Source organism: Aptenodytes patagonicus, chromosome 24, assembly GCF_965638725.1.
Source record: "Aptenodytes patagonicus chromosome 24, bAptPat1.pri.cur, whole genome shotgun sequence".
In the NCBI taxonomy this organism is placed as follows: Eukaryota; Metazoa; Chordata; class Aves; order Sphenisciformes; family Spheniscidae; genus Aptenodytes; species Aptenodytes patagonicus.
In genome coordinates, this window is record NC_134972.1 from 5,953,834 (window position 1) to 5,975,866 (window position 22,033).

General features: G+C 63.5%; 1 protein-coding gene across 1 annotated transcript; it reads right to left on the reverse strand.

Annotated features, from left to right (window-relative positions):
- Positions 1-288: 288 nt before the first annotated feature.
- TCF7L1 (transcription factor 7 like 1) lies at positions 289-18,440 on the reverse strand. The gene is given in 14 exon segments (XM_076358786.1): positions 289-1,435; positions 1,510-1,570; positions 1,868-1,975; positions 2,364-2,523; positions 2,606-2,749; positions 3,209-3,292; positions 3,605-3,707; positions 4,495-4,627; positions 4,785-4,868; positions 17,242-17,372; positions 18,092-18,132; positions 18,134-18,153; positions 18,244-18,422; positions 18,425-18,440. Coding segments are annotated over 14 exon segments (1,722 nt in total). The 3' UTR covers positions 289-977.
- Positions 18,441-22,033: the final 3,593 nt, after the last annotated feature.

Below are 22,033 nucleotides of genomic sequence, written 5' to 3' on the forward strand. Positions count from 1 at the left end.
CCGCATCCTGCTGCCCGTATCTCTCCAGCAAACCGTACGCTGCCTGCTCGCTCCATCACAGGTTTGTGATGGACACCCCAAAATCGCCCGGTGCCCATCGATGGAGGCGTCTGGGTGATGCTTTCGGGCTGGGGCCATGCCTGGCCCCGTGCCCCACTCTGGGGCTGGACCGGAGCCCCATCCCGAGGTGCTTCCAGGGGCACGGTGACGCTCGAGCGCTGGCGGGGAGAAGGTGGCGACGGGCAAGGAGCGAGCGGCTTCCCCCACTGACCACGCTCACGCAGCAAGTTGCAGCTGTAGTTTTATTTCCTTTTGTGAAAAATAACAGGGTTTCAAGGGGAAAACCCCCCACCCAGGGCTCAGCCCCGGATCCTGCCCACCCCAGCACGACCGCGGAAAGGAGCAGGGCCAACGGTGCAGCATCCTCAGGGCAGGATCCGGCTCCTCGCCGGGACGGAGCGAAGGCAATCACCGTGGCTGGGAGCAGAGCCGCAGGACGGGGGGACTTGGGGAGCATCTGGAGGCACCGGGTCGGTAGCTGGCATTTCTGCTCTTGCCTCCGGGACAGAGCGCCGGCCCCAGCTCAACGCCCACCACGTTCGGTGCCGGCATGCCTGTGCATGGGAGCGCCGGGCCGTCGGCATCACCGTGCCCTGCGGCAGCGACGGGCACTCGGCTCGCGCCCACGGTCAGCTCGCGGGAGATTTCCATCGTCGGCAGCTTGTGGAGGGTTCATTTTCTTTTTTTTTTTTTCCTTTTTTTCCTTTTTTTTAATAAAAATGGTCTTTAGGTCGACTGCTGGCAGCAGCTCTGAGCAGAAAGCCCCTTCCTCCAGAGTCTGCTTACAAAAGAGTTCAGAAAGGGTCAAATATTGACCAATAATGGTTTTGGCTGCATTTGAATCTTGATTGTGGCTTCTGCAATGTACAGCAGGGAGGGGACGGATGGGACGGGACGAGGGGGGACAAGTTTTTCCCTTAGTCAGCAGGTTTGGTGACCAGGGAAAGGGGCTGCGTTTGCAGCACGGCCAGGGCAGCCTGCGGGGACGGGATGGCGGCCGCAAAGGACGGAGGCGAGGACAGGAGAGCCGTGGAGGGCACCGAGGTGAAGGGGATGGGTCTGGAGAGGAGCGAGGGCGGGCTGCCGAGGCTCGAGGAGGAGGAAGAGGAGGAGGAAGAAGAAGAGGTGGCTTTGCCCGAGAGGAAGGCGGCCGAATGCACGGCGAGCTGAGCCCTGGCCTCCGGCTTGGTGGTGAGCGAGAGGGGCTGAGCCTGTTCCGAGTGGGTGGCAGCCGGCGCGGCCGGGGATGCCAGGGCAGCCGACGGCGTGGCCGGCGAATCCAGCATGCTGCCGTGGGAGGATGCGGGGCTGTCGCACGGTTTCTCGGCCGGCAGGTACTGCACGCACGGCTTCTTGCTCTTGGACGCCAGGGAGCCTACGAGCGATGGAGGATGGCGTGAGCGGCCGAAAGCCAGAGGAGGAAGGAGGCTGGCAGGGGGGGATACTCACTCTCCGTGTCGTGGCTTTGCTGCTGGGCCAGCTTCTCTCGCTTTCTCTTCTTTTTCTTGCCCTGGAAAATATTACGAAGTCCTTATATGGCTTTCTGCCACCGGAGAGACCTCGGGGAGAAATGGGGCTGACGGTGCCCCAGAGCAGCTCACAGGGATGCAGGAGCTGCTGAGGGTGGCAGAGCATCCCCCAGGGACTCGGCGCCATCACCCACCACCCTCAGCACCCCAAACACTGACCTCCCCGAGCACGGCAAGCAACCTCCCACCAGCCAAACCCCCCGGGAACCTGGCAAGGGGACAGGAGGGGAGACCTCCTCCCGGCTGGTCCGCCCCATGGCTTGGGGGGCCACACTTACATAGTTGTCCCGCGCCGACCATGTCGGGTAGAGCTGTGAGTGCAGCTGCCGCTCTTTCCGCGCGAGCTCATAGTACTTCGCCTGCTCCTCCCGCGACAGCGAGTGCCACTGCAGGGGGGAGAAGAGACCACGCTGCAAACCCCAAAGCAACGCTGAAAACCCCGGAGTAATGCTGCAAACCCCAAAGCCACGCTGGAAACCTCAAAGCCATGCTGGAAACCTCAAAGCCACGCTGCAGACCCCAAAGCCACGCTGCAGACCCCAAGGACGCACTGCTGGCCCCAAGGACCTCCCAGCCAGCCCCATCCCATTGCCACCCAGGTCACCACCAGCTCCCCGGGACCTCCTGGGCTGGTGATGCCCCAGGTCAAGGGGCCGAGCCATGGGGAGAGGTGGAGTAAAAGGGGCTGAAAGCCAGTTTACGGTCACAAACGGGCACCACGTGGGCATGAAGCTGCCAGGCAGAGCTCGCCGGTGCCAAGGGAGATGCCCGTACCCGTCTGCCCAGGATCTGGTTGATGGCGGCGCTCTCCTTCAGCGTGCACTCGGCCACCACCTTGGCCCTCATCTCCTTCATGTACAACATGAAGGCGTTGAGCGGCTTCTTGATATGGGGTTTCTTCTCCTCCTCCTTCTTCACAGTGACAGGGGATTTCCTGCAACAAGCAGGATGGTGGGTCAGGACCTGCTGAGACAAGCTCCCATCCCCGGGGCCGTCCCTTCCCGTCCCCGACTCACGAGTTGCCTCCGGGGCTGACGCTGGGCTGGGTGGGTTCCTGCTTCACAATGGGCGAGACGATGGTCGGGTGTGGGATGCCCGAGGGGTGCAGCCCGTGGGTGGGCGGTGGGACCATGTGCGGGGAGAAACGGCTGGACATCAAACTGCAGTGGAGGGAGTGGGAGGGGAGGGCTCATCAGCTCCCCACAGGCACCAACAGCCCCCGGCTTCCACCCCAAACTCTCCTGAGAACCTCCTGGGTTAAGAGACCACCAGCCCCAACCCAGTGGGGGTCTGGTTTTATACTGTATCCTGCCCCAGCCTGCAGGACAGTAACATGGACCCAACCTAAGCGATGCCCTGAGCCCATGGGACGTTGCTTTTCCCCCACAGAATCACCTGTGGGCACCATCTGCACCCTCCCAGGGGTATTTTCGGCCGAGGAGACCACCGCAACCTCCTGGGGCTGGTCTGTGCCCGTACGGAGTGGAGTGTCCCCGGGAGCACCCACTGCCAACACTGCTGCGGGGCCGAGTCCCGCATTGTCCTCAGGGAAGCAGCCAAAAACCCGCTGCCAGCTCCGGGACGCCCAAGGAGGGTCCCTCATCCCTGCCGAGACCCACCTGGACATGGAGGCGTTCATGGCAAGGGCAGGGTAGGGGTGCCGAAAGCCGCCGGGAGGGATGGAGTACACGGGCTGTCCTTGCCTGCAAACGCACAAGCTTTAGTGGAAAAAATATCCCTCCTCAATTCACGGGGGCCCTCGGACCGCTCCCCGGCCAATCTCCATCCCACCGATTCCCAAAACTTAGAGTGGTGGGGAGCTCCTCCCTTCCCAACCCCTGGAGCTCTTGGCATCCCACCAAGCTCACCATGGAAAAAGCGGATACAGTGGGAAGAGGCGGAGGGTCTCAGGGGGACGTGGGGTTCAGGGGGACATGGGGCTCACGGGACCTGCCCGGGGACAGGGCCACGGAGGTGGGAGCGAGCCCCCAGCCCAGGGTCGAGCCCATCCTTACTGCGGCACGAGCCAGCCCAGCGGGTGCGGGATCTGGCCCACGGCTCCTGGCGACAGCGGGTAGTAGGGGGGCAGCTCGGACGGGTGCGGCGGCCGCGGGATTCCTGCGGAGGGAGGGAGGGACGAAGGGGATGTGATGTTAAAACATGGACATGGAAGCCTCCGAGCACCCTGTCTGCCTCCGAGCGCCGCATCTTCCTCCGAGCACCCTCCCTCCGAGCACCCCATCTTCCTCCGAGCGTCCTCCCTTTGAGCACCCCATCTTCCTCCGAGCACCCCATCTTCCTCCGAGCGTCCTCCCTTTGAGCACCCCATCTTCCTCCGAGCACCCCATCTTCCTCTGAGCATCCCACCTCCCTCTGAGCACCCCATCTTCCTCCAAGCATCCCGTCTGCCTCCAGGCACCCCATCTCTCTCGGAGCATCCTGTCTGCTGCTGAGCACCCCGTCTCCTTCCGAGCACCCCGTCTCCCTCCAAGCACCCCGTCTCCTTCCGAGCACCCCGTCTCCCTCCCAGCACCCTGCCTCCCTCCCAGCACCCCGTCTCTCTCTGAGCATCCTGTCTGCTGCCATGCATCACATCTCCCTCCGAGCACCCGTCTCCCCCTGTCTGGAGCACAGGGAGAAGATGCTGAGATAACCATAACGGAGACCTGGGAGGATCCCCACGCACCCCAACCAAACCTGCGACCAGGCGAGGACCCACCCCCGGCCACTGGCCGCGTCCCCTTCCCACCACCCAGGGACCAGGCTGTGAAAACCATCCGGGAAGCAGAAGGACCATCCAATGGAGAGCACCCCATTCCCAGGACGGCACCGATACCGTCACCGTCCCTTTGCTCACCCGAACGTGTCTGATGCCATGCCCCCCGCCCAGCCCCGCCGTGCTCACCCGTCTTCGGGTCGATCTCCGGTGAGAGGTGGCCGGGCGGCGAGCCTGGCGAGAAGTGGTCGTTGCTGTAGGTGATGAGCGGCGTCAACGGGTGCATGTGATGGGCGTGCTGCACCACCGGGACCTTGTTCGACTGCGGGGCAGTGAGGGAGAGCACGTGGGAGGGCGAAACAACGGCCACCCCTCAACCCCCCCCGCCCCCAGCCATGGGCATCATGGCATCACGAGGGGATGGAGCAGGGTTTTCCCCCGGGAAACCCATCACCCCCGTGGGATTCGGCTGCTCTTACCAAGTGCGCGGGTGAGGGTGAGCGGCTGTCCTTCAGCGTGGCGCCGGCGGGAACGTCCAGCAGCGGCCACTTCATCTGCAGGTACTGCAGGAGAGCCGGGCTGATGCCCTCCGCCAGCCCTGAAACACCCCCCGGCCCCAAAACACCCCCTGACCCCAAAACATGCCCCCCAGCCCCGGCTGCACGCTTGGCTGGGGACACCCCAACCCATGGAGGACACCATGGGCTGGTGGCAAAGGGGTTTTGGGGGCACGCAGGGCTGTTTTCAGCCCTATAAGCCCCTACGGACCCCGTAAATGGTGCAAAGCCCCAAATGATGCAAAGCCCCAAATCCAAAATCCCAAATCTCCACCCCAAATGGTGCAAAACCCCCAACCTCCGCCCCAAATGATGCAAATCCCCAAATCCCAAACCCCAAATCCCTGCCCCAAATGGTGCAAATCCCAACCCCTGCTCGGCGCTGTCTTGCCAGGGAGCCACGAGCCCCCACCTGCCCTCCCCACAATTCCCCACCCGCCTGCACCGATGCCACATCTCCCTACCCCAAAAACAGACTTTTTGGGACACGGCGATGCCCGGCGCAGCACAGCACAAGGCACAATCGCCCGCGGGGCTCAGCCCCGGGGTGGTCCCTGTGCTGGGGGGTGCCTTCCCTGTCCCCGGGGGCACCGGCACCAACCCTGAATTGCCGGAGTGCGAGAAACCAACCCCATATTGTAACGAGGGCTGGGGGGAGGCAAATACGGAGCTTTTTTTGGGGGGGGGGTTCCCCCTCCCTGGGTTAAACCTTGCTGCGACACAGGGGTTTGTCTCCCCTGTCCCATCCGTTTACGGCACTGGATGTAAGCGGCCCCCGAAAGAAAGGTGCTTTGTGTTGTGTTTTTCGGCAGAGGGGGGCCGGAGGCATTTCCCGGCAGACGGCGGGAGGGAGGCGCGTCCCGCGAGATGCCGGGGCTGGGGAATGTGGCCTGGACAGGCCGCAGCTGCGCGCAGGAATTTCCCCGCCGTACAAACCTTCCTGATCCGAAGCAGCTGGAAGGAAAACCCAGCAAGGAACTGTGGGGAGCGTTAACTCTTCCACGGCTGGACAGATGCATCCCTGCCTGCATTGCCTCCTGCAGCCCCCCAAAGTGTCCTGTATCCCCCCCTGCATCGCCTCCCACTTTCCTCCAGTCTCCCCTATCCCCCCTGCATCCCCTTCTGCACCCCCCCACCCCCTCCAGCATCCCCCCCTGCATCTCCAGTATCCCCCTTGCTCCTCCAGTATCCCCCCCTCCATCCCCAGTATCTCCCCTGCCCCTCCAGTATCCCCACACACATCTCCGGTATCCCCTCTCCATCTCCAGTATCTCCCCCCTCCATCCCCAGTATCCCCTCCCTGCATTTCCAGTAGTCCCCCCTTGGTCTCCAGTATCCCCCCTCCATCTCCAGTATCCCCCTCTCCAGTATCCCCCCAGCATCCCCCCCCCCCTTGTACCCCCTTCCAGCCGGCACTCGGCCCCGCACCGCCAGGCACCCCGGCACCTCTGGGTAAGCTACAACCCCACAACACGTCCCAGCAGCCCGGCAGAGCCGGGAGAAGACGCGGCACCGCTCACGGGGACGATCCCGCTGCCAAACTGACGCCACCCCGTGCCAATGGCACTGCCGCGAAGGCACCGCAGGAAACCCCACCGGCCGTGGCATGGTCCCGACGAAGCCCGATATGAGGATTTCCCGTGACCCAACCGTTCCTGCAGCCATCGGCATGGGGGATCCCTTAAAAACCTGCTTCAGCGCCTAAACCAGGCACCCCACATCCCATCCCCATCCCGCGCACAGGAATGCTCCAGCATCCCAGTCCCGATGCCTCGGCGCGCTCTCCCCGGGGAGATTTTTGGCACCACCGGGATAATAGCGGCAAGACGGACCCGTTGGTGCTGGGGAGCCGTAACCGGATCCAGCCCTCGGCCGCTCCTCCGAAGGCCGATTGCGGAGGAGGCAGGGAGCCAGGGCGCCGTGCATGCTCGGAGCATGCTTGGTATGCGAGCAGCCCCGTGACCCGCGCGGGCTCGCGCCGTGACCTGCCGCACACCCTGCACTCCCCAGTACAGTAGGAGCCGTTTCCTGAAGTGCTGGCTTTGATGTATCCTCCAAATCTGGGTGATCAAAGGCGATGGGCTGCGGCGGGGAAGCCCCGGGGTCTGGCTGCCGTACAACTCCGGGCTGGTTCCAAACAGCCGAGCGCCGCCGCTGCCGCCCTGCGCACCACCAAAGCTGCAGCATCGCGTGGACGGGGAGAGGGTTTCAGCTAGAGATGCTCCTGGGCTGGCTGCAGTGGCATCTGCGGCTGGGGTGATGCATGAGGTGCCCCGGCATCCCCACGGCCATAGTGGGGCGATGCATGAGGTGCCCTGAGCATCTCCGTGGCCGTGCCAGGGCGATGCATGAGGTGTCCTGAGCACCCCCGTGGCCATGCCAGGACGATGTACAAGGTGCCCCAACATCCCTGTGGCTGTGCCAGGGCGATGCAGGGGGTGCCCCGACATCCCCATGGCTGTACTGGGGCAACGCGCAAGTTGCTCCAACATCCCCACAGCCGTCCCGTGGTGACGCGTTACGGTACCCTGAGCATCCCCGTGGCCGCACTGGGGCAACGCACGAGATATCCTGACATCTCCACGACAGTACGCTGGGCAACGCATGAGATGCCCTAGGCACCCCCATGGCTGTGCCTGGGCGATGCACAACATGTCCTGACATCCCTATGTCCATGCCCAGGGCGATGCACGAGGTGCCCGGAGCATCCCTGCAGCCATGCCAGGGTGACGCTCGGGATGTCCCAACATCCCCATGGCCGCACTGGGGCAACGCACGAGATGCCCCGAGCGTCCCCATGGCTGCGCTTGGGTGACACGTGAGGTGTCCCGGCAGACACCCTCACGACCATGCCCCGGGGTGATGCACGAGGTGCCCGGAGCATCCCTGCAGCCATGCCAGGGTGACGCACGGGACGCCCCAGCATCCCCATAGCTTGTGCCAAGCCAATGCACGAGATGCCCTGAGCGTCCCCATGGCTGTGCTTGGGTGACGCACGAGGTGTCCCAACATCCCCGTGACCGTGCCCGGGGCGGTACACGAGATGCCCTGAGCCTCCCCGTAGCCACGCTCGGATGATGCACACAGTGCCCCACCATCCCTACCACCGTGCCGGGGCGCCGCCGCACGTGGTCCCCCACCATCCCCGGGGCCGTGCCGGGGCGAGGCAGGAGATGCCCCCCGTGTCCCCGACGGGCGCCTTCGGCTCCGCCTCGCCGTCCCCTGCCCGCTGCCCCCATCACAAAGGGGGCTTTCTCGTCTATTCTGTAAGCGGAGAAGCCGCTGGGGGACGGCGGCTGGGGAAAGGCCGGGTATATAAAAGGCTGCTTCTCATTTTGAAGCCGTTTCAGGAGGCCGGGGAGGGGAGAGGAAGGGGGGGACCCTTTCAAAATATACAAAGAGGGGGGGAGCTGGCGAACGGTTCAGTGGTAATGTGGAAAAATGAAGGGCCCCCCCCCCCCCTCCTTCCCCTTGGCCCCAGCCTGGACACAGCTCCCACTGTACCACCACGTGCGGGAACCGCGCGCGAGCGGCAGATTGGAGCTATTAAAAAAAAAAAAAAAAAAAAAAAAAAAAGAAGAAAATAGTTGAAAATCGGTCACATTCCAGAGAGATTAGAGCAAGTTCTGGTTCCTCGTTACCAGCCACCCCCCAATTAAAAGCAGGGAGTTAACCCCTTCCCTGCCCGAGCTGTAGGACCACAATGAAGCCTCCTGTCTGTCTGTCCGTCCGTCCCCTCCCCGGGGTGGGGTGAGCCCCCGCCGGCAGCCGCCCCGTGGCCCCCGCAACTGGAGGAAAGGTTGGCGGCGGCGGCGGTGTGCCGGGGGCCAATGTGCCGGGGGAGGGTCGTGCCGCGTGGCGACGGCGGCATTTTGCCTCCGCGCTCGGGGAGGAGGCGCAAGCGCCGCAGGATCCCCTAATGCCCAATTAGGGTCTTTAATGAGCGGATTTCCTCTTCCACGCGTGGGGCTCGATCCCGGCTGAGACATTTTCCCTGGGAAGGGGGAAAAGCGCCGCTGGAAAAGTCCTGGCTGGCAGCAGGGCTGGTGTTGCGCGTCCCAGCCTCGCACGGCCTGGCATTACGCGTCCCACTGTTGCATGTCCTGGTGCGGCTTGTCCCGTTGTGGCACGACCCAGCATCGTGTCTCCTGGCATTGCACGTCTGGGCGGCGCGTGTCCCAGGATTGCATATCTCGGCGTTGCGTGTCCCGGTTTCACGTGTCCCAGGATTGCATATCCTGGCGTCGCGTGTCCCGGCATCGCGTGGGTCGTATCTCCCAGGACTGCCTATCCTGGCGTCGCATGTCCCGGGATTGTGTGTCTTGGTGTTGCATATCCCAGCATCACAGGTCCCGGCATCTCACGTCACGGCATTGCGTGTCCCAGCATCGCATGTCCCGGGATTGCATGTCCCGGCGTCGTTGTGTCCTGGCATCGTGTGGCCCAGGATTGCGTATCCCGGCGTTGCCCGTCTTCCTGACGTTGCACATCCCGGCGTTGCACGTCCCTGCAATGCCTGTCTCGGCATTGTGTGTCCCCGTGAGACGGCACAGGGTCACAGCAGGCTCCTCTCTGCCGGGCTCGAAGGCTCAGGCTCGGCAGCCACTGGCCTCTCGTTTTGGGAGAGAAAAAGGTCCATTTGGGACCCAAGCTGATGTTTTTCCAGGTAAAATGCTACACGCAGGCGCCGGGGCGGAAAGCCTCCGCCCTGGCTTTTCCCTTTGCCTGCAAGTGCTCCAGCCCGGAGATGACCCTGCAGGAACCGCTGGCGCCGTGGAGAAGATCCACGCGATGCCGGCACCCGGCCACTTCATCCCCATCCCAAAAAGCCCACGGGCGAGCTGGAAAGCATCCGGGGAAGCATCCAGCTGGCACATCCCCGATGTCCGTCCCTCCCGTGCCACCTCCGTCCCCGGGAGCAGCCTGGGGCAGGTGGTGGGGGACGGTGACCCCAAATCGCCCATCCCCACGCCATCCCCTTTTCCAGCCTGAATTCCCGGGGCTTTGCAAAGCCTCCGGGCTCAGCAAGCCCGAACGCGGCCCTGCCGCAGCCCCCGCCGATCCCCCCCAGCCCTCCTCGCTCCCAGCCTGTTTACACAGCTGCGGGATAACTGACAGCTCGCCCTTCCCCCTCCCGCCTCTGCTCCGGCCCTTTTTCCCCAAAATACATCCCAAAACCGTGCCGGGGGAGAAGGGAAAGGCCGAGCATCGGGGTGACAAACGGGGTTTTGTGGGATGTTTAACGGAACCCCCGAAAATCTTTATCTGGGTGTTGGATGCTCCGGTCCCGCGGCATCCCAAGATCCCAGTGTTGAGCAGCATCACCAGCTCGTTTGGGTTAAAACTGACCAAATTTGGCTCCTAACAGCACAGGGGGTCAGAGAGAGATGTGATTTTTGAGGGAAATGGGTTTTCTACATTGTCTTACTTGATAAAACTTTGTGCCTGGGAGCAAAAAGCTGGAAAACCCCCAAATCTCCCCCGGCAGGAGGTCCCGGGGCTGCGAAGTCGGGGATGCTGCGAAGGAGGTTTTGGTGCAAAGCGAAATGTGGGGAGGGGGTCTGCAGGTGCTGAGCCTCAAAAAAGGGGAAAAAATAGGGGAGGGGGGGGAAGGGAGGGGAGAAAAGGGGGGGGGAAGGGGGAAAAGGGGAGGGGAAGGGGGAAAAGAGGGAAAACGGGAGAAGGGGGGGGAAAGGGGGGAAAAATTCTCCTTCCTGGAGGCAATCACAGGACAGGGAAAGCGAGTCCCACTTAGGGGGAAAAGGAAAGCGAATGGGCCGGCAACACACCAGCCACGGGGGTTTTGGTCCCCTTGGAGCTGGAAATGAAGGCAAGGAAGGGGCCGGAGAGAAATGGAAAGAGGGGACCTGGTCTCTCGCCTTCCTGCGCCGGGTATCGGGTGTCCTTCGAGCTCGAATAAATCACCTTAACGTCCAAGAAAAGGGAGAAAAACCAAAAAGCATCCCGGCCCCGCACGGCCCATCACCCGGCCCGCGTCCCCGCGCGGGGAGCCGCCGCGTTCCGCTTCCCCACGGATAATTAGGGAGGGAGAAATCCCAATTACAGCTGGGATTTACAGCCCAAGAAACAAGCCGTAAATCCTTGCCCCCCCCTCTCCCCGTCTCACTCCCCTCCGAGCCGCTTCCCAGCCAAATAATCTCCTCCAGATGTTGGCCGCGAATGCCGGGACGGCAGTTTCCAGTGGGGACGAGACCTTTTGGGGGGTCTCCTGCGTCCCCGCATCACGCCAAAGAGAACCCCCAAAATTCCTGGTGGGGTTATTTCTTTTCCCATCGGGGTTTGGGTTTTTGAAAGGGCTGCAAAGGGGCGATACGGGGCACGATGCTGCGCCCCGGGTTGTCCCCACGGCTCGCGGTGTCCCTTCCCGGCATTTCTAGGGTGACATAAGTCAGGCAAAGGCTGTCCCAGGTGGGGACCCACCGATTTGGGGGTGGGAACGGGTGCAGCGCTGGGAGTTTGCAACCCCTCAGTAAAGGATGCTCGACCATTCCCGCAACGCAGCCCAAACCCATCAGCCGGCGGCACGCGGACACCGGCACAAACCGGGTGGGAAATGCCAACGGTGCCAGGACGGGAAACCAGAAAAGAAGGCTGGGAGATGAAAAATAAGCCCAAAAAGACCCGATTTGGGATGAGCTCGGAGAGGCGGCGCTTGAAGCCGAACTTATCTCGAGCCACAGATCCCCGTGTCGCCGCGCCGGGGATGCCGGGTGGCATCTGCCGAACAGCTTGGCCCCAGCCGCAGCTCTGCAAAGGAAGGCGGCCAGAGGAAAGGCGGGATGAGAGGGATGGAAGGAAGCGGGATGAGGCTCACGGGGGCTGGAGCATCGCCAGGCTGCCGGCCGAGCTGGCTCCCGGGCAGCCCGCGGGGCACAGCCTCATCCCAAAGCGACCTCGACGCGGGGATGCCCCCGAGCGTCCTCCATGTCTGGACGTCCCAAGCATCCCTCGCCTGTGGACATCCCTCGCCCGCGAGTGCCCCGAGCATCCTCCACGCGTGGACGCCCCGAGCATCCCTCACCTGTGGATACCCTGAGCATCCCTCGCCCGTGGGCGCCCCGAGCATCCCTCACGCACGCACCCAGCCACCGAAAAAGAAACGAGCGGCGCAAGCCGGGAACCCCGACCGCCAGCAGTTCCCTCCCGGCTCCCCAAACCTGGCGGCAACAAGTTTTCCCCGCTGCCCCGGGGCTTTTGTCTGCAGCTTTCAGCTCCCGTCCATCACGCTGAATGGCTCCATTCATCCCGCATTCAGGCGGCGGCTGCATCCGCGCCGGGGGGGATCCCAGCGGGTGCAAAGGGCTCATCCCCGCCCTGGCAAAAAAAAAATCCCACCGGCTCCGAAGCCCCCTCCCGGAGCATCCTTGGTCTCGGGGGGATGCGACACGCGATGCCCAGCCGGGGAAGGTGTTTTAAGGGACTTTTGCACGTGTAAAATGTTTAAGATCCCATCCAAGGTATGGGAATGACGGAAAAAGTCACTTGAAGCCACGCTGCTGTGGAAATTTGGGGTGAAAAGGGTCCCGTCACCGTGCTGTGCCCCCGCCGGTCACAAACCCCATGATTTTGGGGGCTGACGCCTCCGGAGATGCATCTCTGCATCCTGCTGGGTGATGCTGCGCCCAGGCTCGGGGGAGCACCGAGGGGGTCGCGAACCCCCTAGCAGCACCCATGGGACACCGGGGGGTCCCGTACCCCCCTGGCAGCACCCATGGGACACCAGCTCACCCAGCGTCACAGCCTGCCTATCTCCCCTGCCCTCTGCCATGGCTCCGGGCAGGATTCTCAGGGCTCAGGGATTCCCAGGGCTCGAGGATTCCCAGGGCGCACGCACAGGGTGACATCGCCGCCAAAAAACACCCCAAAAAAGAAGCAAGCCGTGAAGCCGCACATCATCGTCACCCCTTCCTCCTCCTCCTCCTCCTCCTCCTCCTCCTCCCTGGGGTACCTTCACCCAGCCCGTCACACCCCAACCCATCCCTCTCCCCCCAAAACACCCTCAAACCCCGATACGAGCGCAGAGGGACAGGGCACAGTGCGAGCCCGACCTCTCCCCCTGCCCTTAACCCTCCTCTTTCTCCGGCCGGGATGCGCCGGGCGCTTCTCTCCGGGTTCCTCTTTCCCCTGCTCCCGCCAGCGACTTCAAGGAAGAAAAACTAATGAAAAGCAGCTGCTCAGAATACCAGAAAGATGATGAATGCGCGTTAAGTCCCCTTAACAAAACCAGGTCTTATGAGAGTTGCCCGGAGCACTTACTTCATTGCTTTAATTTGGGAATCGTGTTGGAAAAGGGAGGGAGGAGGGAGAAGTTGGAGGGGTTTAGTGGAAACCTCCCGGAGGTCTCATTTAGCCCCCCCCCCAACCCCCCCCAAAAAAAAAAATCCAGGGTAATTAGCCGAATAGCATAATTAAGGAGGAGACATAAAGAGGCCATTGTGTGCGAAGGCTCAACAGGCAGGAGCACCTCGGAGTGGGGAAACTGAGTCACGGGGAGGGTTCGCTGCCAGGAGGGATGCGACCGGCCCGGCAGCTGCACGGGGCAAGACGAAGAAACCAAAAAGTGCGAAAAATCCTTTTTTTCCTTAATGTTTTCCAGGCGGGGAAGGCAGCCCGTGCCGCCGCCTGGGGGGGGGGGGGAAATCCCAAATAAACCGGCAAATCCCAAGGAGGTGCCCGAAGCTCGACCGGCGAAGGACAAACTGCCGCGGCTAGAGGATGCCGAGCACCGAGCGAACCCCCGCAGCCGAAAAAAATCCACCCCCATCCCACCACCTCCATCCCACATCCCGACGAGCGCACGCCAAAACCCTCCCCGCTCAGCCGGAGCCGCCGCCGGAGCCTCTGGCAAGACCCGCCCGGTTTTCGGAGCAACCCTTTTTCTTGCCAAAAATCTGTATTTTAACCATTTTTCTTGGCAGCCGCGCGTTTAAGAGGATATATTTTCTTTTGCAGACAGATATGCCTCTGTATTGCAGCCCACGCGGGGATCGCGAGCTCATCTCAGGAACGGGGGAAAAAAGCCGAAACAAGCCCAGGTTGTGTGGTTTTTTTTTTTTTTCCTCATTTATTTTGGGACCGCAACCCGCCGATGTGCATTAATTACACCGGCGTGCGTTAATTACACCGGCGTGGCATCGTTGCAGGGCGCGGGGAGCTGTTTGGGTGCCTCGGCTGAATTTCCACGCCCGAGGAAGGCTCAAGGTTTATTTAAATACTCGCCTCCAGACTCGAATTCCTGGGGTTAAACTGCTTTTTTGGGGGGGAATAATGACAATCCCGTGCAAGGTTTTTTTTTTATCCGCCAACGCGTGGTCTCGCCTTCGCCTCCCCGGCGGTGCCGTGCCCGGTTTGGGGATGCCGGGCGGCTGGTTCCCATCCCTTCCCCTCCCTGAGCCAGGGATTAGAGGAGGATACCGGGGATCAGAGAAGGATACTGGGGTGCAATTTTGCCCTGGTACGGATCCGGCTTGTTCTGGGCTTGGGATAAAAGACGCTGGCTCCAATTGATCCCGATGGGATGGATCCGGCGCGGCGTCGACAGGGGTTTGCATCCGTCCAGCTCGCAGTGCCAGTGCTTGCCCAGAGCTTTTCCTTTCCATCCTGCCTTGGGTTACCCTCGTGTTTTTGGGAATCGCGGCTCCGATGCTCCCAGGGAACCAAACCCAGCCTCGGGGGGGTCCCCAATTCCCGGTGCACTCCTGAGGAAAACCAGGCTAAAACGCTGCTCCCAACGGCAATGCCATCGTTAGACCCTGCCAAATTCCTCCGCTGGCTTAGAGGAGCCTGAAAAAAATACCACCCTGGCCAGGAATCGCCAGAAAAGTGATACCGGAGGGGACACCCCAAATTTCGGGGTCCCGTTTGGAAAGAACACGGGTGATACTGGAGCAAAGTGAATTAACGCAGATAAAGGGCAGGAGCATCCCGTCGCTTCGGCGCCCGGCAGCTTTGCACGGGGATGGAGGCGATCCTCCCGGTTTGGGGTGCGTGAAGGCATTGCGTTTCCAGGTTCCTAAATATTTTCCAGATTTCTATATATTTTGGAGCGGAGAGACGCAAAAGCGCCGGTTTGGCTGCCTGTTACTCCCCAAAAAAAAAAAAAAAAAAAAAAGTCCTCCAGCGGTTTCGCCGCTGCCGGGTCCAACACCTGCATCCGCGGCCACGTCCATCCCCAGCATCCTTCGCCTGCCCCGGCTGTCTCCTCGGAGCATCTCCCAGACGCAGAGATTATTTGGGGTTTGGGGTTTTTCCTCCCCCCATATTTTCCTTTTTCACGCAGCAGAGTCGCGCGGTTCAATCCGCAGCACCCCGGCTGAGGGACGGCAAGGATGCCACGGCCGGGATGGCCGGATCCTGCGGATCAGCTCATTCCCTCCAATGCTGGGGGGGGGAAAAAAGAAGGAAACGGGGAAAAAAAAACCCAACCCTCTCCCAGGGCTGCTCGGTGGCCTCCCGCCTCCTACCACCTCTGCGCTTCACGTGTCGGGTCTTGCCTCGAAGCCTCCCGGGATGAGGGTGGGCGGCGGATTTGTCGGCGCAGAGCTCGGTGCCCTCGGGCGATGCTGCGGCGCAGGGATCCTGCACCCGGCCGGCTCTCGTACGGGCGCGGGGACGCTGCGCCCGCCTGGATGCGGTCTGGGCTCGTCGGCATGCAGATGTCCCGGGATCCGGGGGATCCCTGCGCCGCCGCTTCGGTGGGAGCTCGGGGGAAAGGGGGGGGGGGGTTTGCTGACCGTCGCAGAGCTCAGACGCTTTCATTGCACGAGTGGCCGCAGGATACGGCAGGGCCTCACCCTGCCCCAGCGGCGCAGCAAATTCGGCTCCAAGAGCCCTCCCGGTCGCATTGAGACGTGACGTGCGCCCGCAAAATCCTCCCAGCACCCCAAGTTTACCCCCACCGCGATGCCCCTCGCTTGCTCGGTGCCCGGGGCTCAGCTCCACACAGAAACGCCCCAATCCGGTGGGATTCGGCCCCGATCCGGGGCTTTCCCGTCCCCACTCATCCCTCCAGCCCTTTTCCAGGCTCAACATCAGCCCGGGTCCAAAACCGGGATGCAACATCAACTCCTCTCCCAGCCCCTTTTAATTAATCCCCCTTTCTGGGATTCATTAAATCATCATTAGTGGCCGTTTTCTACAAACCCCAACCCCTCTCCCTTTTAATTATTCTTTATTCCTCGCCGGTATTTGGGATCGTGGCCAGTCGTGCATCATCTCCAAAATGTAATAATACCAAAAGTGACAAATTGGGAATATAACCTTTATCTGGCACCCGGCCGCCGGCCAAACACGGGGATATTTATATAATCCGGCGGCCGGCCGGGTCCCCGCCCTCCCCAGGCCTGGGATTTACGCTCGACGGCCATTCAAACCGGTTGCTTCCAATAAAGCGACAGCAAGAAAAACCCCCAAAATATGGAAAACGCTCCGCGCGACGCCACTGGAAAGCCAGGATCCCGGCCGGCGAGCTCGCACCGGGGATTGTAAGCCATTTTAATTGCAGCAACTTTTGCCGTCCTATATGTATATATTCCATACGGTAAAGCAGCTTCCTATAGAGCCCAGGCAAACGACGACGGGCTTAAAACCATCAGGTGTCACCACCGCGGCTCCGGAGCGAGAAATACACCCAGAAAAACCCGAGCGTGGCGCGATGCTCCAGCCCGGGATGCAGCGGGTACCACATCCCTCCCGGGGGGCAGCGACCCCCCCCCCCCACCCCGGGGCGCCATCAGGGGTACTGGGGAGGGGAAACTGAGGCAGGTAAGAGCCGTGTATGAAGCAGTTTCTAAAATGGGTTTCTATTTCTAAAATAGGTTCAAGATTCTGGACCAGGTTAGTGTTTGGGACGGTTTGGGTGTAGAGGATGCTGTCGAGGTTGGGGGGGGGGGGTGTCAATCCCGCTCTCCTTTGCGCCCCCCCCAATCTAATGCTCGCTCAATTTGCTTAATCAGTTTTCTAAACGCCAAAGGGGGGACAGACAATGTCAGCCCATTAAGAGCTTTAAAAAGTCGAAGGAGCCCTTTTAAATGAAGAAAAGCGGCGCAGCAGCTCAGGGTCAGGTTTCGGGCCGGGTGCCCGGGGCGAAGCCCCCCCCTCAGCTCCCAACCCCACCCCCCCCCGGGGTGCACACCCCCCCACCCCCCCGGAAGGGGCAAGGTGAACCAAAAATAAGGGGAATAAACCCAATTTCTTCCTTTTTCTTTTCTTTTTTTTTAGCACCAGGCGGTCGGTTGCCTTCCTTCGGGACGGGGCGCGAGGCTTGGCCGGAGCCGAAGCGGGGTCCGAGCATCCCTGAAAAGGGGTGTCGGGTGGTGGGGGGGGGGGGGGGGGCCGGGGAGCAGGGGGGGCACTTAACGGTGCGGGCGCCGCCGGGGGAGAGGGCTCCGTTGGCGAGGTAGGGGCTGCCCAGCTCGGGGAGCATCAGGAAGGGGTAGCCGGGGTAGGGGGGGCCCTTAAAAAACCCCCCATCTTGTTGTCGTCTGACCACTGGGAGAGAAGGAAGGGGGGTCAGGAGGCGGCGGGTTGGGGGGGGGGGGATGCTCCCACGGGGGGCGGGGGGATGGTCCATGGAGAGGGGGGAGTAAGGATGGAAGCTTGGGGGGGTCATGGGTAGGTCCCTCTAGGGGTGCCCAAGTCCCCTGGGGGGTCCCTGGTTCTTCTTGGCGGGACCCAGCTGCGGGGGGGGGGGGGGGGGGGGGCGGCGGTCCCCGCGGGAGGGGGGTCCCGGTTGCAGAGGACTGGGGGGTCCTGGGCTGGCGGCAATGGGGGGTCCCGGGGGGGCGGTTCCTCCGGCGGGGGGCCCGGTGCTGGTCACTCCCGAAAAGGCCCCAACTGCTGGGGGGGGGGGGGGGGGGGGAGCGGTCCCGAGCCCGGTTCCTCCGTGGGGGGTGGGTGGGCACCGATCCATCCGTGGGGAAGCGACCGGGGGCCGGTTACCGAGGGGGGCGGGGGCGGGACCGGTTCCTCCGGTGGGGGGCGGGGGGAGGACACCGGGGGGGGGAGGACACGGCGGGAGGGACTAGGGGGGAGGACACAGAGGGGGGGACGGGGGACACGGGGGGGTCCCGCCCGCAGCCGGGGGCGGAAACAAAGAAGTTGCGAAGTGTCGGATGGTCCCGGGGGGATGCGGCGGGGACCGGGAGCGGGAAGGGGAGCGGGATGGGGGGGGGGACCGGGAGCGGGATGGGGGGGAGCGGAGCCGGTACCTTCTGCCAAATAGTCCCGCGGCTTCTGGAAACTTTCCCGGGGGCTGCGGGGGCCGCTCCGCCTGCGGGGAGAGGGCGGTGAGCGGGCCGGGCGGGGGTCGCCTCCCCCCCCCCCCCCCCCCCCCCGCCCCGCCGCCATCCCCCGGGCTCACCTCGGAGTCGGAGCCGGCGCCGGTGCCGGTGCCGCGGTTCTCGGTCTCGCTGACCAGGGAGGACTTGAGCTCGTCCAGGTCCCCGTGGGCCGAGCCGCGCCCCGCGCCCTTGTCCTGCTCCTCGCCCTCGTCCTGGAAGGCGATGAGCTCGTCGGGGGCCCCCAAGTCGTCCCCCCCGCCGGTTCCAGCTGCGGCATGGTGGGGGTCCGGCCCCGCCGCCCGCTCCCGGCACCGCCGGGCCCCCGCCGCCGCCGCCGCCGCCGCCGCCGCCGCCGCCGCCCGGGAGGGTCGGGAATGCGCGGGGCGGCGGGGGGAGGAGGAGCCCGGCTGCAAACCGACACCGCGGGGCAGGGCAGGGCGCTCGCACCGCCCCGCCACCCGCCACCGGCTCCGCGACCGGCCCGGCCCGGCCCCGCTCGGAGCGGATCGACCCCGCTTGCCCACGGAGCGCCCACGGGGCGGCAGCCGACGGCGTGTCCCCGCCACGTCCGGGGGCTCCCCGGCACGTCCAGGGTCCCTCCGTCCCATCCGGGGCCCCCCATCCCACCCACGGGCTCCCCGTCCCATCCAGGGTCCCCCCATCCCATCTGTGTTCCCTCCATCCTGTCCGGGGTCCCCCCGTCCCCTCTGAGTCCCTCCATCCCATCCAGGGTCCCCCGTGCCATGCGGGCCCCCCCATCCTGTCCAGGGTCCCCCCATCTCATCCAGGGTTCCTCTACCCCGTCCAGGGTGCCCCATCTGAGGTTCCCCCATCCCACCCAGGGTGCTCCCTCCCATCTGGGTGTTCCCATCCCATCCAGGGTGCCCCCCCATCCCACCCAGGGTGCTCCCTCCCATCTGGGTGTCTCCATCCCACCCAGGACACCTCATCCCATCTGGGTACCCCCATCCTCCTTAAGTTGTCCCTACCCTGCCCCATCCTATTCGGGTGCCCCCATCCCATCCGGGTGCCCCTGTCCCACCCAGGGGTGCCCCCATCCTACCAGGGTGTCCCTCTCCTGCGGGGGCACCCCTATCCCATTTGGGTGCCCCCATGTAACAGGAGAACCCCCATCCCACCCAGCGTGACCCTGTCCCTCCAGGGTGGCCCCATCCCACTGAGGCGGCCCCATCCCACCCGTGTGTCCCGCCATACCTGAGTGTCCCCAATCTGCCCAGGTGGCCCCATCCCACCAGCGTGTCCCCGTCACCCACATCAGTGGGATGCTCAGAGAAGGCTCCGCACCCCGCCCCACGCCGGGAGCAGGGTGCCACCATGGGGCCCGTTTAGCTCCAAGCCAGCCTGGAGGACAGACCCCATTGGAAAACCCTTTTTCCACCCTTTTTCTCGCAGGGTGGGCTCATCCCCCCGTGACGGGGACACGCGGGTGGGACGGGTGCTCACCCTACTGCCCGTCACACAAGAGGCTGCCGGGATGGCACCAAAGGGGGCTTCATCCAGCATCTCCAAGCAATTGGCTTCATCCCATCCCAACACCCGCAGCCTGACCGTGAACCCCCATCTCCGGCCGGACTTGCCACCTCCCCGTTTCACCGGACATCGAGGAGAGTCCCCGAATCCCTGGTCCCCGGGGGCCACAAGCCTCTCCCCACCCCTCCCCGCCGGGCCACCAGCCCCTCGCTCCGCTCCACAAAGGTTCTTCAGTTGCTTTGCCTGAAATACTTCATGAAAAGGCTTTTGTAACATCTAAATAACTGGTGACCCCGGTCCCCCCTGCCCAAGTTTCTCAAGGAACAGCGAGAGGCAGCTGCAGGGTATCGTGCCGGCCGGCCCTTCCCAGCTCCCAGTCCTCCAGATGTTTTATTACCCTGCTTTTAATTAACACTTCCATCCATGTGCTGAATGGGGAGTTCACATCTGCCCCTTCCCAGGCGGCTCCTTGCTCCGTGTTTAGGGGTAGATGGAGCCCCTCCCATGTGTTCGGGGGGCTGCGCGAGCCCCGGCCTGCTAAAAAATATAAATAATCACTTAAAGCGTTATTTTTCCCCGACATTCTCCCGGCCAGGAGATAAATAACGCGGCGGCATGAGTCCACGAAGGAGCGAGGAGGTGGCTGGTTCCTGGCATGGGACATGTGGAGGGTGACCATCCCATGCCGCCCAGCGCTCCCCAGGTGACCCCCAGCTTTGCAGGACCCCCAGGTAAAAACACGGGAGCTGGCAGCGCTGCGGTTTTGGGGTCTTTCCCAAGGCTTTTTGCACGTCCTACAAACCCAGGAGAGCCTCTACGATGGGTTTGAAGGTCACCATCAGAAGGCAACTGGTGCTCTGGAGGCAAAACCTCATGGCAACTCATTTCCCAAGATGTTCCCAAGACGCCCCGTGTCCCGTTATGCGATAATTAAGAGCATCCTGGCTGGGCAGGCGGGATGGGAGGCCCGCGAGATGGAGGGGACGGTGGCGGGATGGGAGGCCCGCGAGATGGAGGGGACGGTGGCGGGATGGGAGGCCCGCGAGATGGAGGGGACGGTGGCGGGATGGGAGGCCCGCGAGATGGAGGGGACGGTGGCGGGATGGGAGGCCCGCGAGATGGAGGGGACGATGGCGGGATGGGAGGCCCGCGAGATGGAGGGGATGATGGCGGGATGGGAGGCCCGCGAGATGGAGGGGACGGTGGCGGGATGGGAGCCCTTTGAAACCGTCTCACACGATGTTTTGCTGCTGCGCAGCCCAAACTGAAAAGCAATTACAGGCGCTTACGTGTGCCCCTAGGTCAGATCCCGTCACCCGGCCTTCGCCCCGGCATGTCCCGGTGTTAAAAGCTGCTGGGATCCTGGCAGTGGCATCCCAAAGGCACCACGAGGGGATGGAGGAGGGAGCAGAGTTTGGAAGAGCCGGGGACGGCGTGTTGGCAAAATGAGTCTCCGGAGTGGGGACAGCGGGGAGGAGGCGGGGGGAACGCTGCCGCAGGTGCTACGGTTGGAAATGAGTCTGGCCAGCGAGGTGCTGCAGCTGGGAGGGTGTAAGGTGGGACCGTCAGACACCCCAGGACCTTCAGCCACCACGGGACTCTCGGCCACCATGGGAGCCTCAGCTCCCCCAGGAGCCCCAGCTGCTCCAGGACCCTTGGCCACCCCAGGACCTTCAGCCACCCTGGGACCCTTGGACAACCCACCACCCTCGGCCAGCCCAGGAACCTTGGAAACCCCGGGACCCTCAGGTACCCCAGGACCTTCGGCTGCCCCTGGACCCTCAGCCACCCTGAGACCCTTGGCCACCCTGGGACCCTCAGGCATCCCAGGACCCTTGGCAGCCCCAGGACCTACAGCCACCCCAGGACCCTCGGCCACCCTGGGACCCTCAGCCACCCTGAGACCCTTGGCCACCCTGGGACCCTCAGCCACCCCAGGACCCTTGACCGCCCCATCCACCCTCTCCCACCCCCATCCCACCTCTGCACTCCCCCCCCCCCCCCCACTCCCTTTGCCCCTGGGGGCTGGGGAGGTGGTGGAAGGGGGGTGGGTGTCCCCCCCTCCCTGTCGCCAGCCCCTGAAGCCCCAAGGAGACAAACCCCGGCACAACACCGTCACCGTCACCCTCGCTGGGGACAAACGGGGGGTCCCAGGGGGGCTCATTAAACCCAACCTCACCCTCCCGGGGAGGCCGGGGCGGCGGGAGCTCGGCCCCCGGGTTATTTTGCCGGTGGATGATGGTGACGGCTCACAGGTGGGTTTTTCCCCTGTTGCCCCCCGAGGCCGGCGGGATGGGGGTGAAACGCTGCCGGATTTTTTGGGGGGAGACCCTCCTGCCTCCACGTCCCGTCCCCCCCCCCCCCGCTTGTCCCACTTTA